This window comes from Cavia porcellus, unplaced genomic scaffold (genome assembly GCF_034190915.1).
Source record: "Cavia porcellus strain 051 isolate PalLab524CR breed Dunkin Hartley unplaced genomic scaffold, mCavPor4.1 scaffold_6, whole genome shotgun sequence".
NCBI lineage: Eukaryota > Metazoa > Chordata > Mammalia > Rodentia > Caviidae > Cavia > Cavia porcellus.
The window spans coordinates 46,980,779-47,003,537 of record NW_026947489.1 but is presented as its reverse complement, the minus strand read 5'-3'; the positions used below and the strand labels follow the sequence as shown (position 1 = coordinate 47,003,537).

General features: G+C 36.9%; 1 protein-coding gene across 8 annotated transcripts in view; it reads right to left on the bottom strand.

Annotated features, from left to right (window-relative positions):
* The window catches only part of Luc7l2 (LUC7 like 2, pre-mRNA splicing factor), an 84,402-nt gene that overhangs the window by 10,855 nt on the left and 50,788 nt on the right, over positions 1–22,759 (bottom strand). For 5 of the 8 annotated variants that reach the window (XM_003475501.5, XM_005006103.4, XM_063250579.1 and 2 more), the window contains 5 exons: positions 18,843–19,019; positions 17,457–17,548; positions 14,055–14,084; positions 9,481–9,672; positions 4,730–5,728 (listed from right to left, as the gene is read on the bottom strand). In XM_003475501.5, the coding sequence (XP_003475549.1) occupies positions 5,551–5,728; positions 9,481–9,672; positions 14,055–14,084; positions 17,457–17,548; positions 18,843–19,019 (669 nt within the window). In that variant the 3' untranslated portion in view covers positions 4,730–5,550. Of the gene's footprint in view, positions 1–4,729; positions 5,729–9,480; positions 9,673–14,054; positions 14,085–17,456; positions 17,549–18,842; positions 19,020–22,759 lie in introns of those variants that run through there. The other 3 variants (XM_003475503.5, XM_023567454.2, XM_063250580.1) reach the window with 2 other exon arrangements.

Here is a 22,759-nt window from a genome sequence, read left to right as displayed (position 1 = left end):
CTAAGCTAAATCCCCAGCCCCAGGAAAAGCTTTTGACAAAGTCCAGCACCCATTTGTAATATAAAAAAAAAAAAAAAAAAAAACCCTCCAAAAATTATTTCAATCTGATAAAGTCCATCTACTGACAAGCCAATAGCCAACATCATATTAAATGGGCAAAATCTGAAAACTTTTTCTCTAAAATCAGGAAAAAGACAAAGATGTCCTCGGTCTCCACTCTTACTCCACATAGTCCTGGAAACTTTAGCTGGAGCAATTAGACAAGAGAAACAAATAACAGGATTAAAAATAAGAAAGGAAGACATTAAACTCGTTATTTGCAGATGACATGATACTCTACTTAGAAGAACCCAAAAACTCCACTAAAAGATTTCTAAATTTGATAACCAATTCAGTAACATAGCTGGTAACAAAGTCAACACTCAAATAACAATCGAATAACAAACTCACCAAGAGAGAAATCAGGGAAACACTACCTTTTAAAATCGCATCCAAAACATGAAATACCTAGCAATCACTCTGACAAAAGATGTAAAAGATCTCTACAATGAAAACTACAGTACTCTAAAAAATGAAGAGGATATTAGAAAATGGAGAGATATTCCGTGTTCTTGGATAGGAAGAACCTATACAGTAAAAACAGTCATACTTCCAAAACCATTAGAGATTCAATGCAATCCTAATCAAAATTCCAATAGCATATTTCACAGAGTAAGAGAAAGCAATTCTAAAATTCATCTGGAACCAGAAGAGATCTAGAATAACAAGGGCAATCCGGGGCAACAAAGACAAGACAGTGGGCATTACAATTCTGACTTGAAATTATACTATAAAGCTACCATGATATAGTGTGATATTGGCAAAAAAAAAAAAAAGAGAGAACCAAAGATCAATGGAACTTATTAGAAGATGCACATTAACTACAGACACACTAAGCCACCTTATCTCTAACAAAGGTGCCAAACTCATTCACAGGAAGAAAGCCTCTTTAATAAATGGTGCTGGAAAAACTGGTTCTACACATGCCAAAGATTAAAACTCGACCCATATGTCTCACCAGGTACTAACCTAAAATCAGAATGGATCAAAGATCTTAATATTAAAACAAAAACATTAAATCTACTGCAAGCTAAAGAGTAGGTAAAGCTCTTGAAGACACTGGTGTAAGCAAAGACTTTATGAACAAAACCCAGACTGCAGAGGAACTATCACAAAGAATGAACTGGGATCTCACCCTACTGAAAAGCTTTTGCACAGCAAGAGAAACAAAGTGAAGTGACAACCCACAATGTGAGAGGAAATGTTTGCCAACTGTCCTCATACAAAAGATTATTGAGAACATATAAAGAACTCGAAATAATCACTCCTCAAAAGATTTAAAGACCCAATCCAAACACGGGCATCTGAGAAGAATATACATTTCTCAGATGAAGAAATACAAACAGCAAGTAAATACGTAAAAAAATGTTCCATATCACTGGTCATTCCAGAGATGCAAATTAAAACACTGAGAGCTTGCTTACCTCACCCCAGAAAGAACAACTATTATCAAGAACCAGCCAATAACAAATGCTGAAGGGGATGTGGGGAAAATGGATCCTTCTCTACTGTGGGTGCAACCACTGTGGAAATCATTGTGGAGATTCCACAAAAAACTACGACAGGAGGTCCCATTCAACTGAAGTATTCCCCTTCTGGCTATCTTCCCAAAAGAATTAAAAACATCATACCATAGTGATATATGGGCACCCATGTTTATAGCAGCACAGTTTATAATATCCTGATCTTGGAGTCAATCTAAATGTCCACTAACTGATGAATGGATTAAAAAGATTCATTTTTTTTTTTTTACAATGCAGTACTACTCAGTGAAAAAGAATGATAAATTGGGACACTTTTGTAAGTAAATGGCTATAACTTGAGACCATACTCATTGGGAAATTGTCTCATTAGTGTAAGAAGCTGAAAGAAACCAAATATGTATATATGTATTAAAAAGTTAAGACAGTTTTATTGGTAATTTCTCTGAGTTCACTGAAGACAAAGATTTGTGCTCGTACTACTGAATGCAGATGTGCTGTTCTCTGGGTGCATGATTTGGGGATGACAGCGCGCAATGTACGTTATCATTGTTGCCCCCAGATTGACGTGCTTGAAATTTTGCTGTAGTTTTTTTTAAATCCTTGAATAAAATACATTTAAAAAAACAGATTTTGGATCTGCCATTTTCACTTCCTAAGTCAGGGTCAGCTTGTGAAAACTTGTTAAACATGCCAAATGTGAACTGTCAATGTTCACTAAACTTTCCCTACTTCAGAGCCTCAAATAAAGACTTCATTTGATTTTATAGTGGCTTTCTGATTTTTGGATAGATTTTTGGATAGACTTCGATGGACTTTGGTAGTCCATCGAAGAAGGGAGTTTGAAAGTTGTTGTATACTGTTAATGATTGTGTGCCCATGTCTTGTCTGAAATATCATGACTGTTTATGAAAAGTATCTTTAATAAAGTTGAAACGTTTGAAAAAAAAAAAAAAGAAAAAGAAAACTGGAGGCATGGCTCAAGGTGAAGATTCTCAGTTCAATCCCCAATGCCACCAAAAACACAAAACAAAACACATTCATAAGTAGAACTTTGAGGAACAAAAGAGCTTGAAGCTGGGCATGGTAGCATGCATCGGTAATCTCAGCACTCTGGGAGGCTGACACAGGAAGACTACAAATATAAGCCCAGCCCAGGGCAACTTAGCAAAACCCTGTCTCAAAAAACCAAAGAAAGGGGTGTAGGAGTGTGTGTGTGGGCCTGTGTGTATGTTGATGTTGCTTAGATGAAGGGGTCTGGGCTCAATCCTAGTGCCACCATCAACAAAACAAAACAAAAATAACCTTTTGTCTTAATCAGAGGTAAGGAAATCTTTATTAAAGAAGTCTACTTACTGTGCATAGTGGCATGTATCTGGTCCCTGCTATTCAGGAACCCGAGGCAGGATTGCCATGTTGGGAGCCAACCTGGGCAACTGCACTGATGTCGTCTCAGAATAAAAAAAGAGGTGGGCATGTGGTCTGGTGCGCCCTTGGGTTCACTCCCAACACAGCCTGCCTGCCACACTTTCTGCTTTAGTCTCAGTTGTGGCTGCTGCTACAGCTAACAGAGAGCTCTGGAATTGACGGATAACAGCAAAATGATGGGAATCTGCTGAAGATAAGAGTATGTTTTTACCCTACAGGATCAAAGGTCTCCCCATCCCCCCCCCTTTATTTTTTGGTATCAGGAATCAAACTCACCTCCTGCCTGCCAGACAGGTGCTTATGCCATTGAGCTAAATCCCTGGCCCTAGGATCAAAGATTTTTGTAAACATGACAAAACTTACTTTTCTACTACAGCCACCAGCTGCACCAGAAGTACACAATATTATATATGAGAAAGGTATCTTAGGGTTCTTCTATATCAGAGTGGTTGTCTCATTCACTGATTATCCCATTCACTGATTTAAAAAGTGTACCTTGCTTTTATCCCAAACTCTAAATACTAGAAGTATCCAAAGCAGAAGAGTTATAAAATGGGTTTGCTTTTTAAAAAATTTTAAGACACAGTTCTCACTAAATTGTCCAGATTGGGATCAAACTTGCAATCCTTTTGGCTCAGCCTCCCAGAGTGCTGGGATTACAGAGTGTACCACCCTGTCCCCCCAGTAAAAGGACTCCTAAAAATGGGACCATCTGTGTGAAGAACCAGGTGAAGCGACTGCTGTGGCCCACAGGCCCAAGATGGCAATGCGCATGATGGCTGTCACTATTTGTTGGGTACTTCACCCGAATCACAGCTGCAGTAATAGCTAGTCACACAGATGCAATTCTAGCTGCATAATGAGAAAATGTGACTCAGAAGTATGCTTTAGAGATTCTCAATATCTAACACTAGAAATAAATTACAATGTGTCAGGTTCCAGATGTCCATCCTTGCACCTACTATTGCAGCTAAACCTTTTCCTCTTACTCCACACCTCAAAGAACTACATCCAAAATGTCTGTAAGGTTTTGGGGTAACAGCACAGACTACCAACAACAAAAGACACAAAACAATCTCTTAGCAACCAAAAACAGCAAAAGAAATGGATTGCTGATGCAGACAGGTCTCTTAGATGAAACTATGAACTGAGTGTGGTGCTGAACAGTAACTCTGGAAATGAGGCATCACTTGGTAAAATGGAGATACTCTTAGAAGGACACTGGCCTTCTGTTCTCATAGAACCCATATTCCTGTCACATCAAATTTGTCAAATTCAAAGAAATGGCTCTAGAGAGTGATCTTAATTATACTCACAAACACCAGTTTTATAATTTTTGTCCCTCAGAAGTAGAACTAAAAATGATACCTGCCAACTACTGTTTGCATCACTATAGCCCTTTAATGCAGAAAATGCTAGTTTCATTATGTTGGTTACATACTGTTTTTATTCAGGTTTATTGAATAAGAAAACAAGAAACCCCCAATGCTTCCTCAGGTCCATTCCTTCTCTACACAGGTTGTTACAGACAGCCCTGTAGCTGCAAAGTATTCAGCGAGAGGCCCAGAAGGAGCAACAGTTCATTTGGACTCTCCAAATCTATTTACTTCCTTTGGTGCCTTGCACAGTAAGGCACTGTTAATAATGTAACAGAATACAGGCAAAATCCAAGCAAATAGTTCTATTGACGATTTACTAGACAAGGTACAGTTTGCCGGTGATGATGATTGTTTCTTTCATTTTATTATTGTTTTTTACAATAAAGATGTAGTTTTTATACTCCACACACACAAAATAAAACAAGTGCTTATTAAGAAAGAGTCCCTGCCCCCACCCTCAGAACATCCTGAACATAGCAATGAGGAACAGAAAAAAAAAAAAAAAAAAAAATCAAGACAAGTCTGATTTTAAAATTTCAATAAAAAGCAGAAGTATGTAATGCAACAGCTGTTCAATTTCCAATTCTAAATAGGCACCATCAAACAAACAAAATCCCCAGTATTTTCAATTTCTCCAGCACACATTCCAGTATGAATGTTCTGAACTGTAAAGAGCTAGTAATTAGTAATGGGCACAGAACCTCAGAACAGAAGACATATTGCTTCCCTGACCCCCTTACAGTTGGACAGTGCAAGTATTAGGGGATACAAAAGTCACAGGAAGAATTTAAAAGAAAAATTCCCAAAGCTGCTTCTGTTTGGAGTAGAAAGGAAGACAGCATTTACAAATGTTCAAAAAATCCCAAGTCATGTAACAATTCATTCACTATCACTTCTACTTGGAAGAATAAAGAGATCAGTGTCTTATATAAAACTGTACTTTCAGAACTGTATTACACGTTCACCAGAAACTATGGATGTAGTTTTAGACTTCATCAAGGAAAACAGGTTCAGTCCAGATCAAGTTAGATACTGTATGTCTAGCCTGGCTGACTCTTGAATTGGTGCTAGAACTGCTCACTGTTATCCTGAACAGCTGTAAACTAAACAATAGTATGTGACTTCAAAGGAAGCTTAAGGATTGAAGGTATGTACACAGCTAATTAGATCTCCCCTGCTTCGCGCTCTTCAGAGCTCCTCCTGTCTTCTGATCTGCCATTTGCACTCTCATAGGACCGCTTCTTATCTTTTCGGTCTCGGTCACGAGGTGATCTGTCTCTTGAACTCCTGTCTCTGTCACGTGATGCTAAGTCTTGGTCTCTGAATCTTTCTTTTGAGGATCTGAAAAATATTAATTTGAGGAGCAAAATATGTTGGGGAACCCAAAATCCAAATGATCAGGATAAATATTAAGCTACTGATAGCTGAAGAAATAGAATATATCCAAGACAGAGGAGTCAGTCTTCTGACAGAAAAGAGTAGTACTGCAGTGGATAAAAGAACTAAAAAAAGAAGACGGATTGCAACAAACAGCTAAGGGCCAAAAACAGTAAGTGCCAACACAGATGGTGGAAATGCCTATATTTCCAGCTACTTGGAGGCTGAAGCAGGAGGATCACAAGTTGGGGGCCAGCCTGGCAACTTGGTGAGACCTTGTCTCATTAAAAACTTCAAAAGCACTAGGAATGTAGCTCAGTGGTAGAGTTCTTGCCTAGCATGCGTTAGGCCATAGGTCTAATCCCCACTATTGTCAAAAAAAGGTCTGAACTAAAAGGAGGTTATTTCTAGTATCTTGGAGATAACTGTAAAGCTTCAATTCATAAAAAGTATTTAATATAAAAATAATGTATAGATAATAGCTTTAAAAAGTAAAAAGTATCACCAGATTCTGAAAATACGTACAAGAACTGATTCCAAATTAGATAGAAATCAATGGCGTAATATAGAGGGTGGCAAATCTTTTGTGCTTGCTTTCTGGTCAGACAGTAAGTATCTGAGATGCTTCAAGTCACACAATCTGTGATAATATTTTTCTTCCTCTTCTGTTTACCAACCTTAAAGAATGTAAAACCATCCATAGCTTGCTGGCTATACAAAAGCACACTATAGCCTCATTTAGCCTGTAGGCAATAGTTTGCCAAATTCGGACTTAGATATCTAAGACAAATATTCAATAATATGGCTTTAAATAACCAATTGTTAATTTAAAAATCTGCTTTACTCCTCCTGAGTTAACTCATTAAAACCACAATGGAAGACAGAAAAAGATGATCCACACAAGTAGATTTTGATTAACCAGTAACTTAATACTGCCAATATTCTGCTCCAATATCCATCTTCAGTAAGAAAGGTAACAAAACAAGCTGTATAAGATTTTGTTAAAGGATATTATGAAATTTGAATAAATATAAAATCTATATTTGCAACATTTAAAATTAGTAACAAATACTACATTTATTTGGCTGTTTACAGTTGATACAGAACTTTACACAATTATCTCTAACCCACATTTAGAAGATCTGAGGCCCTGCCATGAATAACACTTTTTGGTGCTGGAGTTTGAACCCTGGGCCTGGTATAGGCTAAGCATATATTCTACTGTGTAAATATATTGCTAGCTCTAAAGTAGTATTTCCAGGAAATCATAAGGCAACAAAATAATAATATATTCAAATATATATATGTAGTTCATGAGGATTAAAAAAGACAAAGATTTCTATTAATATTCAACATTAAAATGTAAAAAAAAATTACAATGCAAATCTAACGATCCTAAGTCTACACTAGCTCTGCTCCATCTACATAGCGTTTGTAGGAATGGAATATGAAGAAAGAGTATAGAAAGAGCATAGAAATCAAACGTAAGAAATAAGGACATTTGCTCCTGGTAAGTCCCAGTGATGAGAACTGAAAAATATCTGTGATGGACATCAACTAATGCTATGTGAGCAATTGCAAAATCCTACACATGAGCAGTCTGCATACACTTCTTACACTACCAATAATCCTAATAAAGGGCACACACAATCTCTCCAGAGTAGACAGTGACATAAAGACCTTACTTGGCCACGGCCCCTGGACCCACCTGGTCTAACTCTGTAAAGATGCACTGTCTATGTCTGAACACAGCAAACAACAGAAAGCTGCAAGTGATCCTCGTTGGTGTAGGGAACTTGGGCCAAAGAAAGGTCACAGAGATAATCTACTACACAAGAGACCAGTGCTTCCCAGTACAGGCAGGAGAACAACAAAACTGCAAAGACTTCTAATGGGAACTTTTGCCTTCAAAAATTAAATCCACATTTGTAGCAAAACTTAATATTCTGTGTCGTAACAAGTAGGTTTTAATAGCAATTACCTGCCTAATTTTTGGTAAAAATGATTTTTCCAAGAGTAATTTGAATCCACAGATGAGAGGTGCTCTTGAGAAAAGCAAGACTTTTAATAGTTTTACAAAAATAGGCCTCTTTGTGAACATGCTGAAGTCTGGGACGTGAGGGTATCACGTAGTAAGGTGGAAATTTTTCCTATACAACTTCACAAATGCAAAAAGCATCAGGGACTCACATGACATAACCTCAGAGAATGAGACTTCATTCCCATCCCTCCCATCTCCACCACCAATAAAGACATTTAAGAGTTCACAAACATCAGAAACAGTGACAGTTGGGCAGGTCAACACAAGAAATTGTCTAGATCTTCATCACCTAGCTGCATGACTCTCAAAATTTAATTTACAAATTAAGATTTACAGAGAACTTTTAACAAATGCTTATTTCTAAACACTGTGTTGAGGGTGGCTCCAAAATCCAGTTTCAAGAATGAGTCAAGTGGCCTATAACCATATGTCCTACCTGTTTACAATACATCTACTTTATTCCAGTTTCACTGATGACCTGAAGCCATTTTGTGTAACTCTGGCACTTCCCTCACCTAGACCTACAACACCCTGTTGCATTCAGTTTAGCACTTTTTAATCTGTTGTCTGATGTCAGTTTTGTGTTCTAACTTACACAGCAAGCTTCTTTTAGAGCAACCCGAATATGGGTGCTCAACTATGTTACATTTCTTTTACTAAGCCTAGTGCAGTAAGAAGCATACAGTCTTCATTAAATCATCATAAGGAAAAAGGCTAGAAATTTAAGAAATAAAATACCAACTGGGACCCTATAAAGCACTCAGGTTCAGTGAATTCAGGGGAATGGCAGTTGAAAAGTCCAGCGAACAGAAATAGCTTTCTATGAATTCCATTATGCACTCTATGTAGAATAATCCATAGAAAATGAAAAACTAGTAAGTACTAGGCACTCAAAAAAATGTTTATTCTACATGTATCTAAGAATAGCTGTTGAGGAAAACAAAGCAAAGCAAATTTGAGTATGATTTATGTTTCACAGAAATTACCTGGTTTAAGGGCTATGTGACCTGAGTAGTGCTGGGAGCTTAGTCTGTACAACTTTGGGACTAAACTCCTCCACCATTCTTTGTCTCTTCTCTAGATACTCAGGTCTTTGAGTACACCTTACCCAGTGTCTGCCTGCCTTAAAACTTTTGAGTGTTTCTTTGTATCAAGAAGTCTTACAGCTTCCTTAAAATTTTGAACCTGCCCTTTCAAGCTGTACAAACAATGAATTACATATAGCACAGATTAAACAAGAATATACCAGAATGTGTCTTCTCTGTGTACCAGCTCAAATAAGTTTGGAAAACAGTAAGTCAAACAAAGCTAAACAACTGTTAATGAAGACTTCTCAGAACCCCTAATGTTAATATATATTGAAAAAATTCAGGAGTTATTAGTACCTAAAATTATTTGCCTGTAAAATACTTTCCCCTCCCCAAGACATACTAAGCAGAGAAAACAATAATAACCTCTGCACATATCAGTTCCAATTTCTTATTTGGGCTCACATGTAATCTTTCTGAACTACCAATAGAATCTGGAAAAAAATGTATACACCCACACACAAATGTGTACATATCACCAGGTGCAAGTTCAAACCAATAATCTAAACTCTAACCCTAAGTAACATAAGCAAACAACAGGCTAAACATAAAGGTAGCTCCACATCCTCCAATCGGCACGTCAGTACCTCCTCTTGGACCGCTCTCTGCTCCTATCTCTAGAACTGTGTCGACTTCGCTGATGGCTGCGGCTGCGGCTGCGGCTGCTAGAACGGGACCGGTGGCGATGACGTTTCTCCCGAGACTTGGATCGAGTCCTCCTCTTGCGTTCTCGAGACATGGAGCGAGATCGGTGTCTGCGATGCTCTCTGGACCTCGATCTACAAGATAACAGGCTTTGACTTCATTTTCACTCTGTCAGCACTTACTGTAACCTTCCCTTTAAAAATATTCCCTAGTAGCCTAGGTTTATAGTAATCTATCCCAAATCAACTCAATTTACACTAAATTTCAGGCAGAATAACTGTATACTAAGACTTCAAAGCAAAAATAAAACACTAATTCTTAGGGGGTCAATCAGTATTGTATAAACTTGTACCAGGAGAAAAGAAGAAAAATGAAGGCAACAATATGTACCACTACAATAGGACACGAGTTATATTATCTAAATGCTTTATGAATTAATTTCATTAAACTTCTAAGATTTTAAATATACTTTAGAAACTTAAGCATATAACCAATGGATATGAATAGAAAGAAAGAAGTATGAAAAAATACTGTTTAGCATAAATTACTGTCTGAATTAGAAAGCCTGTGACTAGAGAAATACTGTAGGTAGAAATACCTACAGTCTGCCAAATCAAAAAACTATCTATCTGAGCAAGATAGTTCTCTAACACACAATTTGGAAGGAAAAAAACCCAAAAATTTTCTTTAAAGAACTTTACCTAAATTTTTTTTTAAAGTGTTGCCAACAACCACACAGCAGCAGAGAAGGAAAAATATTTCTATAGCCTTGACAGCTAAATCTGTGTAGAATGTTTGTGTGGTGAATGAAGGTAAAGATGGCATGCAGAAGACAGAAACACAAGAGAAACTAAGAGAAGGGGAAAGGCATGCAATGTTGTTTACAGTCATTTTAAGAATGATGAAAGATGGACACATGAATGCAGTTGCTGGAATCTCAGTGGCAGTAGTGTAATTTAGCAAGACAATAAAAATTTTTAAAATGAGTTGAAGATACAACAGTGACAGAACACTTGCTTGGCCTAAGAGGCACAGGTGTGCATAAACATTTAAATTTTTAAAAAGTCAAATTACAAGGGCTGGGGATTTAGCTCAGCAGAAGAAGCTCCTGTCTGGCAAGCCCAGTATCGTGAGTTCAATACCCAGTATCCCTCCCCCAAAAGTCAATTACAATAAGACATTTGCCATTAACCATGCTCAAAATACTCCCCCTTGTTTCAAACACAATCCATCATTCTTGCCACCTTCTGATACAGTCCTGCAAGTCTTCTTTGGTGACTATCTTTAGTTGTACTGTTGTGATTTAGTCCATGTCCTAAATTAATTCAAAATGATTACCTTTAATAGTCGTGTGACTTTGGAGAAGAGCCAAGAGTCACACAGTGCCAGATGAGGTGAATAAAGTAAATGAGGACACTTAATAATGTTTTTATAAGCCTGACTTTCTGTTGAATGGCACTGAGTAGCAGTATTCACTGTATTGCTCTGAAAGTGGCAAGAATGTTGGGATACGTATGTTCAAAGCAAGCAGGAATATTCTGAGGAGGATTACTGGCCATGTGTCTGTTACTGTAACACTTTTTAAAAACTTTAAATATTCTCCTTTTAATCACATGTAGTAGGCAAGCTCCTAGGTTCCATCCTTAGTATAGCAAAAAAAAAAACCCAAAACAAAACAAAAAAGAAAAGTGATAAAATATTCTAAGTTGCATTACAGAACTTGAAATTTCTAAGCTCACTGACAAAATGGCTATATAAATTATACCTTGATATGGTATATAAAATTATACCTTGATAAAATGGCTAACGTTATACATGTAAAACTCTAAGGTTTTCTAATAAAGTAAGTTAAAAAGCACATTATCTGGGTGCTATCGTTTACATACTAAGTACATTTTCAAATGATTTTTTGTTTGTTGCCAAGTAGACATTTATGCCGCTGAGCTAAACCCCTGGCCCTTTTTGTTCTTTCTGAGGTAGTTTTTTGCTGTGTAGTTTAGGCTGGCCTCAAACGCACAGCAATCCTTCCACCTCAACTACCTGAGTGCTAGGATTATAGGCGTGAACCACCACGCCCAGTCTCTCCCACCCAGCCTTTCAAATGATTGTTATAAATGAAGTTTAAAGGTTCACATTAACATGATAGGTAAAGAACAGCATGTTATAGATCCAGTGTCAATCACAGTCAGAGTATTTCTACACCTGAATAGAATATCTGCAAAAAGGAACAGAGAAAAGAATACAAGTCATTCAATACAAGTTTCATCAAATCATCTTTGCTTCAACTACTCATTTTGAGACAGCTATTATGAATCTATTTTTTCGATGCAAAATTTTTTATTCACTGTTTTAGAAATTTCAGACAATTATTCATTCATTCAAAATATTTTAGCTACCACGGAAGAGTCAGTAACAATTAAAACCAAGTCCCTGTCCCCTTGGAGCTTACAGTCTAGAATGTATACGAATCTCTACCTGATAAAATAAGGTAAAGCTGGGCAGAGAAACAGTGGTCATATTTTACACAGAAATAATAGAAGCTTCTCTCATAGTGTGGCAATGAAGTGAAAATGGAAAGAAAGGTGTAAGCACAGCAGCTATGCAGGAAAAGCACACAGGCACAAAGTCTAGGCAGGAGAAGCCTGTGAGGAGAAAGCCTGACAATCGAAAAAGTAAAGGAAAGTAACATGAGGGATTTAGGAATAGGATGACAAAGAACTGCAACGTTCAAACCAGGGAGTTCTGAGTAACACATTCTTAAAGTGAGCTATTAACAGACATTCTGAGAAAACAGACACCAAAAGTATTCCAAGGCAAGCTGGGTTACAAGATCATCCTCCCTACAAGCTGGAAAGGACTTTGACTTCTCCTATGAATGAAGTGAAAAACCCTTTGACAATTTAAACACAGAGCACACATAATCTATTTCTTTTTTGGTAGAGGGGACTGAACTCACTATCTTGTGCTTGCCAGGCAGGTGCTTACACCACTGAGCAAATCCCTGACTCTGTTTCATTTTTCAGAGGGCTCATTTTGGCGAATGTGGGAAGAATGGACTGAAGTGGAGGACAGAAGTAGACAACATTGGAAGTGAGACCAGTAAGTGTTAGACTGGAGTGGTACAAGTTGTATTTCTGGCTGAAGTATCTAAAGACACTTAGTTTTCTAGTAACCCACACCCCCACAGTACTAGTGTTTGAACCTAGAGCCTTAGGACTGAGCTATATCCCAGTCCTTTTTTATTTTGAGACAGGATCTTGCTAAACTGTCCAGGCTGAGCTCAAGTGCAATCTCTCCCCAGGCTTCTCAGAGTAAAGGGATTACAGCCAGCTTTTGTTAGTACCTTAAATCACTGAAGGGTTTTAAAAACTATGCCAGGGGAGACTAACAGAAGCAAGAGATTTTTTCTTGCAATAAAGTTTTTTTTATTTTATGTTTTAAATTAAGACAGGGTTTCACTATGTAGCCCAGGCTGGCCTGGAATTTAAAGCACTCTCCCCTGCCTCAATCTCACAAGTGCTGGGATTGCAGGCATATGCACCATGTCTGCTCCAAAGGTTCTTCCATTTTAGGGAGAGTTCTTGGAAAATAATTGTTATTCTGAGAAGTTAAAAAAAAAAAAGGATCTATTGTGAATAAGAACAGTTGGGACTTGGAAGAGAATGAGAAATGGCATTCTAGGAAAGAATGGATTTCTGAAGGAAGGCCCAAAGAAAGAGAACCGCAAGTGAAGAAATGAGAAAGACTGAATGGCAACAATTTTATCCCTTTCTTAGAAACAATTTCTCATTAACTGTGAAAACTACAAATAAAGCCTCTAGTAAAAGTCAAAAGAGAGAATGTAGTCCTTTCCCCTTCTTCTATAAAATGCCCTTCTGGAAGCCTTTTGTGATCACTATACAAAGGGGTGAGTAATAAATTTACAAATGACAAAATTGGAACATACATTAAATATTTTAGTATCCTGTTATGTAAATGTTTTAGTAACCTGTTGTGGAAAGCATTCAAAAATTTAATGAGTTAACCTGCTTATATTTTCAACAGGTACAACCTCAAAGACTGCTGTTTCTTAAATCCTGTTACATACTTACTGACCTTCTAAAAAAAATTTTCAAGAAATATTTTGGACTATTAAGCTAAAAGTTTTGCCCTACAATTCCAGGATAGTACATATAATTTTACTCTGATAAAAACTGAGTTGACTGCATAGCAAGGGGAAAAAAATCCAAAGAAACACATACTAAGTTATAATTTGGCAGTGACTTCTGATCACTTTCTCCTCAAATTTTACTAATAAAAACTGAGTTGACTATATACGAGGAAAAACAAACAAAAAAGTTGTAATTCATGAGTGACTTCTGACTAGTTTCTCCTCAAGTGACAATCTCAAACTTAATTTACCAAAGAAGCAATAATAACTTATGCTCATAAACTTTTAAAAAATATTCATTCTATCAAAACTGCCTTTGAAAACTAAAATTTGACTACTTATACCTATCTTGTACATAATACCTACCTTTTAGGATTCTTGCTATGTGATCGGGACCTAAAAAAAGAATACCTATTTTTAGAAAAGTGACTAACACAACAGTGAAATGTGTTGTCAAATTATATTCTAACTTCAAATTTTTATGCTAATTTTAAAAATGTAAGGCACTAAGAACACAAATGTTTCCAAAATGTACCACACACACTATGGACTTCCATTTTGCCATATAGGCTCTCTTAACTGGATACCTGGCTCTTAAAAAGAACATGCTCCTGGATGACCAAAATATAGTATATCACAACTCCTTAATTCTTCAAAAACCACTTCCTAACCTGGAAAAAACTGTTCTCTTTTGAGAACAGAGTAAAAATATTTATATTCTGAGGGGGCTGGGGATATAGCTCAGTGGCATAAACACCTACCTGGCAAGCGAAAGGTCATGAGTTTGATTTCTGGTACCCACCCCCCCAAATATTTGTGATCTGAAATGTGGACATTTTAGAGAAACAACCTCATGTTATATAATCCCTGTAACACCCAACTCAAACTTCCAACATCTGTTTTTCCCTTATGTGAAATGAGTGAGATAGTAGTATACTCTTCACATTCCCCCCACATTGTTAACACTTAAATAGTAACAGTTAATGACATGGTCATGACAATGTAGCAGGGTTTCTGGTATATAATTTATAGTACTGATAAATGGGCTTAGCCAGATGTGAATTTTCACTAGATCCCTATCTCATCATCTTTGTCACCAGAGTCTCATATCTTCTCTCTCAGTTTAGGCTACCACTGGCAGAGATGGACAGTATTACAAGTTTCATGAGATAGGGGATAAGGATTAGAAAAACGAGGCCAACTTCTCAGTACAGTGCCGAGAATATACTAAGCACTCTGTGATGGGAATTTTTTCAGTACCGTAGTTGAAATCCCATTTTATATAACTTTATATTAGCTTATAATTGTATCTTTCATACTCCTAAAGATTCATAGGGGGTTACTTTAGGGAATGGCATTAAAGATGGAACCCAGGAGTGCTCACACAGCAAGCTAAATCTCCTTTCTCTTAACCTTGCTGTTTGGGAACAGTGTCTTGCTATGTAGTAAACACTGTCCTTGAATTCATGATCCTTCTACCTCTGGCACTGGAGCACCAATATTACAAGTGTGTCCCACCAAAGTATGGCTCCAGTTTCTTTTAAAATTTTTAAACCACTTCAAAAATACGGTTATATTTTATAATCACTGTCAAAAAAAAAACATGTTGGCTAGCAAGAACATGCACTTTCTCATCACTTGCAAGAAGTGTATATAGCGTATCAAAACATATTTGATCTCATTTGACTATCATCTCCCCTGAATTGTAAATTTATATTGTTAAGATTATAAAACGCTACTTATACTGTTCTAAGTATCACCACAATACTGGACAATATTCCCCCGAGAAGAACGTAGCATACACTAAAGATCAAGGAGACAAACTTGAGGTAAAAATTATGGTGACGGAATGGGGTGAAGATCTCAGCACACATGCACACAACTTAAAGAGAGAGAGACAGCCAAGACTGACAGCAACTGTTATGGTGGATACATTGTGTCAATTTGAGAAGTTTAGAAATTTAAGACTCAGCAGGGAGCCAGGATCTTTATACTGTAAACTTTCTCAGCCTGTGCAAGAGAAGGGCACAGAGATTTTGTGAGTGCTATTCCTGCCCTGGCGAGGGGTTGGCCTGTGTACAACATAAGGGAGGATAAGAGACTTGCTCTTGCCTCACCTTTTGCTCTGGCTGTTTTTGCTGGCTGCTGCCTTGAAGTGTTGCCCCGGTGCCATGCCACCCCGCCTTGAAGCCTGCTGATTATAGACTGATACCCCCACAAAACAGTAAGCTAAATAAATCTCTCCTTCCTTATTTTTGGGTGTAAGGTGTTTTGTCTCAGCAAGGAAAGAAAAGTAATGAAGAGAGCAACTTTGTTGCATTTTGTCCTTGTAGTATACAAAGATTACCACCAAAAGCCATGCAACAAAATGAAGTTTATTTAAACTTCTCTAGGTGTATACTAAAACCTTAGAAGTTAGCATGAACTATTCATATGCTCCAAAGGGTTTTAATTATCCTAAGTATATTTGCTGACACTGAAAGAAGATATTTAAATTTCAGAGATGGATACTACAATTTAGAGAGCACTAGAACAAGTAACTCCTTTGTGGCATGCCGTCTATCCACAAGTACTTAAAGAAGGTATGATTATGAGATACAAAGACTGTTTTAACAGTGGTACTATGCAATTTTAGTTGCCAATAGAGAAAAGTAACTCAGAAGAATGTTTAAACACTCTAAGTATGAAGATTTATGATTTTTAACAATAAATAATATGCAGACATACATTTATGGACTCCTTACAGTTTATAGCTCCTTAGAACTGAGGAAATAACAAAGCTTAACAGAAAATGATGAAACAAAACAAAGTAATTTCAAACCTTTTATCAATAAATATGTAAGTACAATGCACTAACCAATTGTGACACTGGACTTCAACAAATATTAAAAACAAAATCAAACAATATATACTGTAATTCTAAGCCAACCTGAAACAATCTACCCAGTCACCTTCAGTTAACAGTTCATACAAATTGAGCAACACTTCTTCAAAATCTGAAATGCAAAACACAATTTTTTTTCCCTTTTAATTTTTTTGAGGCAGGGTCTCACTATGTAGTTCAGGATGGCCTTGAACTCACTTATATAGCCTGGGCTTATCTCAAGCTCACAGCAATTCTCCTGCCTCAGCCTCCCGAGTTGCTGGGATTACAGGTGAGCATCACCAGGCCCAGGTAAAATTCAAATCTTTTTGAGAATAGACATGAAAGTCAAAAGTTTAAGATTTTGGGGCATTTCAGATTTGGGACCTTTAAAAATACAAATATTTACCCAGAAAGATTTAATACAAATATTCTAAAGATCAAGAACTTCCAAAAATCTGAAATACTTCTTGGTTCCAAGCATTTTGGGGAAAAGGTACTCACCTGTGCATTTATATAGTTTTTTAAAATTTTATTTATTTATTTTTTTAACCGGTACCGGGGATCGAACTCACGACAACGCACTTGCAAGGCAGGCACTTATGCCACTGAGCTAAATCCCCAGCCCTTTTCTAACTTTTTGAGAGACAGTTTAGGGTGGCCTTGAATTCATTTTGTAGCCCAGGCTGCCCTTGAACTCACCACAGCAGTCCTCCTTCTTCAGCCTCCAGAGTGCTGGGATTATAGGTGAATGCCACTATACCCAGCTTATACAATTTATCTTGCATAGTAATATTTTTTAAAAGTAAACAGAAATTTTCAATGTCTCAAATGTTTTAGTACCATTTAAAATCTTCTATCAATCCCATTTCCTTTTAGAACTAGGGAGATTTAATGTTTCATACCTCCTCAGCTTTTCCCTTTCTTCTCTCTCCCTTTCTTCTCTTCGTTTCAGGCGTTCTTGGTTTCTTTTTTCCTGCTTCTCAGCTACGACTCTCTTAAAAATAATAAATTCAGTACATATTTACTGGGTCAATTCTTAATTACCTTTATCCTAATCTATTCCATACCTAGTTTCCAACAGTATAGATAACATCAAAATCCGTTAAGTAATAATTCAGTTTGAAGCTCTGCCAGATATAAATGCTAGGCTAACATGTCTGCTTTCTAGATTTTTCTCTCTTGTATAAAATATGCACAATCTTATGTTTCTCTACGATTTCTTAATGACAACTTAAAATCGCATTTATAAGCTTTTCCCCAGCATTACTTTATAGTTTATTATAAATTGCAAGATTCCGTTCCCTATGGTTTTTGGAAATGTCTTTTCACTTCCAATCACCATTCTGATGCTGTTGCTTTAAAGATATATAAATGAAAATGCTAAAGAGTCCTGTTGCTAGGTCTGTACCCACCCAGACTAACAGGTAAGTACGATTTCAGAGTTTTAATGTAGAGCCCAATAACCACTTGTTATGATGAAACATTTTGACTTTTTTTTTTTTTTTTTAGAAACTTAAATTTGAAATCATACTAGTTGATCAAAAATTTGAGAAGGGATCACTGGTAACTGTAATATGACAATAGGTTCTGATTCCATATTATATAAAATACCAAACTATGTATGTTGAGCTAATTTTAATGATAAAATTTCATAGACAGTAACTCACTGTTGCCAATGCTCCAGACAGTTCTCAATCTGCAACAAAATGCTACACTATCACAATTCTTTAAAAACTATCATAGAGGGGCCAGGGATTTAGCTCAGCAACACAAGCACCTGCCTGGCAAGCTCTAGGTCACGGGTTCGATCCCCGGTACCACAAAAACAAACCAAAAAAACCCCCAAAAAACACAAAGATAGCCAGCCCAGACTAGGCTTGAGTTTGCAGTCTCCTCAGTCTCCCCCAAGGACTGGGATTATAGGCACGAGCCATCATGCACAGTTTAGCCTTTATACTTAGTCAATAGTAAGTATACTTTCACTGGGTTCTTCCTATACCCTTTCTGAACTGGGCAAGGTGCATAAAACTAGAGGTTTTACAAGAAGCCTGCTATTTAGTTAAAAACTGCAAATATTTCAAACAAATATTGGGCTCATTTTCTCATTCTTCTTGTAAAGTACATTTTATTACACATAATAATATATAATTATAATACTAAAACATTATTATATTATATCATTTTTTGTTATTCTCTTTTGACTATTGAAAAAACAACAATGGACATTTTAGGGACTTTCCATTTTGGCTAAGGAAGATAAAATGAAGGCTATTAATTTACCAATATACCTTTAATTCTTCAAGCTTCTCTCTTATTTCAATAAATCCCAGGTGCAGTTTACCCCCAAAATGATCAGCCAGTCGTCTGTCGTTATCATGAAGACCTAAATAGGCAGAGCAGACTTCACAGACTCGAAGTTTCTGCTGTTGGAAACTGGAAGCTGGCATAGAATTCCGATACACTTCCTAAGCAAAAATGAGAAGACCAACAATCATACAAACTAAGAATGTTTCCCAGTGAATACATAAAAGCATAGCTATTTTGTCAAGAAAATTACAGGTTTTCTTTTGTCTCCATTCTGATCTAGACAGCTCCATTGGGGGCTGTTGGGGGGGGGGCCAAAGGCCAAGGCCTCAAATTCCTTTTGCCAAGAAAGGACCCAAAGAATTCTACAACACAAAACATAGCTTTCTTAAAAGGTTTTCTCAACGTTCCTTTTTCACAGTCTTTGTTAAAAATTAAATCTACTCTTCTCTCCTTCTCTGTAGGTTTTTGTTTGTTTTGAGACAGAGTCTTGCTTTGCAGACCAAGCTGAACTTGAATTCACTATGTAGGTACAGCTATCCATGAATTAGTGGCAATTATCCCACCCCCGCCTCCCAAGTGCTGGGATTACAGAAATGTATAATCACATGTGAAAGGGTCCTACATCAGATTTTTAACACAACATATGGAAAAGAACATTGAAGAATCCTGCCATCATCAAAAATCAGATAAAAAAGGCTGGCAAGGGGAAAAAAAGAATTAATCAGCATTGTTGGTGGGCACGTAAACTGATATAACCTCTATGGAAATCAGTGTGGCGATTCCTCAAAATACTTAAAAATAGGGCTAGGAATATAGCTCAGTGGCACAACGCCCACCTGGCAAGTGAGAGGACCTGAGTTTGATTGCTGGTATCAAACCCCCCTCCCAAAACTAAAAATAGAAACTATTTGACTTAGCTACTTCCCTTCTAGGTATCTTCCTGAAAAAGTTAAGAAGTCTTTATATTACAGGGATACAAACATACCCATCTTTACAGCAGCACAACTTATAATAGCTACATCTTGGAAGCAGCATATATGTCCATCAACAGATGAATGGATAAAGAAAATGTGGTATTTATTCACAATGGAGTACTGCTCTGCCATAAACTTGAAGCATTTGTAGGCAAATGGATGTAACTTGAGAACATAAAGTTAAGTAAAGTAAGTCAGACACACAAGTTTAAATGTTGCATGGTTTCTCTTATTAAAAAAACTAAAAAAGAAAAAAACATTTTAACAATCTGTGATAGCAAATATAGGTGGTAAAGCTAGTTTTATGCATAAGACAAAAAGATCAAAGTACAAAAGTAGAGATGACTTGCTCTCATGTTGCTGTACATGCATATTTTAAATTTCTTTCATTTTCAAACATTTTGTAATTTCTTACATTCTTCACCTAAACTCCCCCAAATGTTAACATTTTACTACACCCACACTATCTTTACCCCTAAATATTTTTGTGTATTTCCTAAAAATACAGATGCACATTATAATTATCAAAATCAAGAATTAACATTGAGAATCTAACTGTGAGCCAGCCAGAGTGCAGAGCAGATCTGGGAGAACAAGAAGCAAGCTAAGCCCCCAGTCTGTGAGCCAGAGACACAGGCTAGAGAGAGAAGAATAGCCAGCCCCACCTCCTTGACCCCTACCCACAGTGAGCAACCAATTGATTTGGAGGAACTGTATTGTTTGACTGACTTTGCAAGCCTAAAGCTGAGGAATTATTTAGAGGACAACAATATGCAATACTGTTGTTTCTATTATAAATTTCCTATTGTCTCATTACTATTTCAACTTGTTTTACTGCTGTTTTATTTCCTTTAAAATAAAAAAGAATTAACAGTGATACAAGGGAATTAAAGAATTTACTTAAATACCATCAGTTGTCCCAATAATATTCAGATACCTTTTTCCTCACTTTGTAGAAGTGAGTGTTAAACCTAGGGTCTTCACACTGAGCCATATCCCAAGCCTCTTTTTACTTTTTATTTTTATTCTGACATGAAATCTTGCTAAGTATTACTTTATGAAAGACTTGCAATCCAGGGCATGTCTCATTTATATCTCTTTAGTTTATGTTAACGTAGAACCACTACTCTTTCTTTGTAAACATAATATTAACAAGTTTGATGAGTACAGGCCACTTATTCTGAAAATGTATGTCAGTCTGTTTAGTTTTCCTCATGGTCTGATTTGGTGAGTAAGAGTGCTGAGGACTGAAAACGGGAACACAGGGGCTCAAGCATACTGAACACATTCTTTGGTGCTGAGTGATACCACCAACCTACCCATCATGGTTAGATTTTTGACATGAATGCCACTATCATAATGTACCCTATCAAGAGGCACCTGTTAGTGACTGGTTCCCTTCTGGGTGAAGGTGTCTAGTTTTGCTGTGAAATAACACTTTCCCTTTTGTATCTAGTAAATACCTTGATATTAACACTTTTGACAAGGAAATAATGTTTCTCGTGAGTTTTTGATCCACAGGTTATAGGAGCTATTGCTGATTTTCATCTGAATCATTGCCCCCCCCCACCTTCTGTCCCCACCTCAACAGTCCTAGACATCAAACCAAGGGCCTTCACACTGTGCTATACGACCAGCACTTGATTTTTATTTCAAGGCAGGTTCTCACTAAGTTGCCCAGACAGTACTTGATTTGTGCTACTCCTGCATTAGTGACAGAGTGCTGGGATACAGGCAAGAACCATCATGGCTTCTATTGGCTTCTATTTTTAATCCAACTTTGAGACAGAGTCTTATTAAATTGCCTAGGTGGGCCTCAAACTTCTGATTCTTCTGCCGTAGCCTCCAAGGCAGTTGAGATAATGGGTGCGAGCTACCATGTCTGGTTTCTATCCTATTATTTTTAGCCCATGTCTTTATATTTAAAGTGGGCTTCTTATAGACAGCATATATCTAAATTTTACTTTAAAAACAAAAAAGTCTCACCAACTCGGCCTTATAACCGCAATGGCTAAAAACATATTTGATTATATTGTTACGCTGAATTTAAATCTACCAGCTTGTCATTTGTTTTCTATTTGTCTTTTGTTATTTGTTCCTTTTCTACTTTCTTTTGGTGTAAAAATTGTTTAGGATTCCACCTTTTTACTGCCTTCTTTTTAACACAGGATCTCACTCTACAGTTCAGGCTGGTCTTCACTTTGTAGCCCAGGCTGACCTCAAACTCACAGCAATGCAGTCATCACACCTGATTTGTTTACTCTCTTTAACTCAGCATTTTCTCTAGGGGGTTCTGGTATATAACCTTAACTCACAAGAAAGCTGGAGCAGCTACATTAATATCAGACAAAGCAGGTATGGGAACAAAGAACATTCCTAGGGCTAAGGAGGGATACTTCAAACTAACAACATTTAAATTCATCAGAAAGGCATAATCTTTTTTTTTTTTTTTTTTTTAATTTACTGGTACTGGGGATCGAACTCACAATCGTGCACTTGTAAGGTAGGCATTTATGCCACTGAGCTAAATCTCCAGCCCCAAAAAGACATAATCTTTAAAATAAATAAAAAAATAAATAAAGGTATACTCTTAAATGAACAAATGTATCAACTATCTTAACATTTATAGACCAACAAAGCAAAATAACAGTCAAGTACAGATGGGGAATTCACCAAGACATCCAATTAGCAGAGTCCACGATTACCCACATATTTAAGAAAAATGAAGCTCTTATTAATAGTAATTGTTTTGAGACAGGGTCTTGCTCTGAAACCCAGGCTGCTTCTAACTCAAAGTAAACCTCCTGCTTCAATCTCCAAGTGCTGGAATTACAGGCATGCACCACCATGCCCAGCTGAATTTTGTTTAGAAGTTACATGCATTTTGGTTCTATTTTGCTCTATATTTCAATTACTTCTTTGAT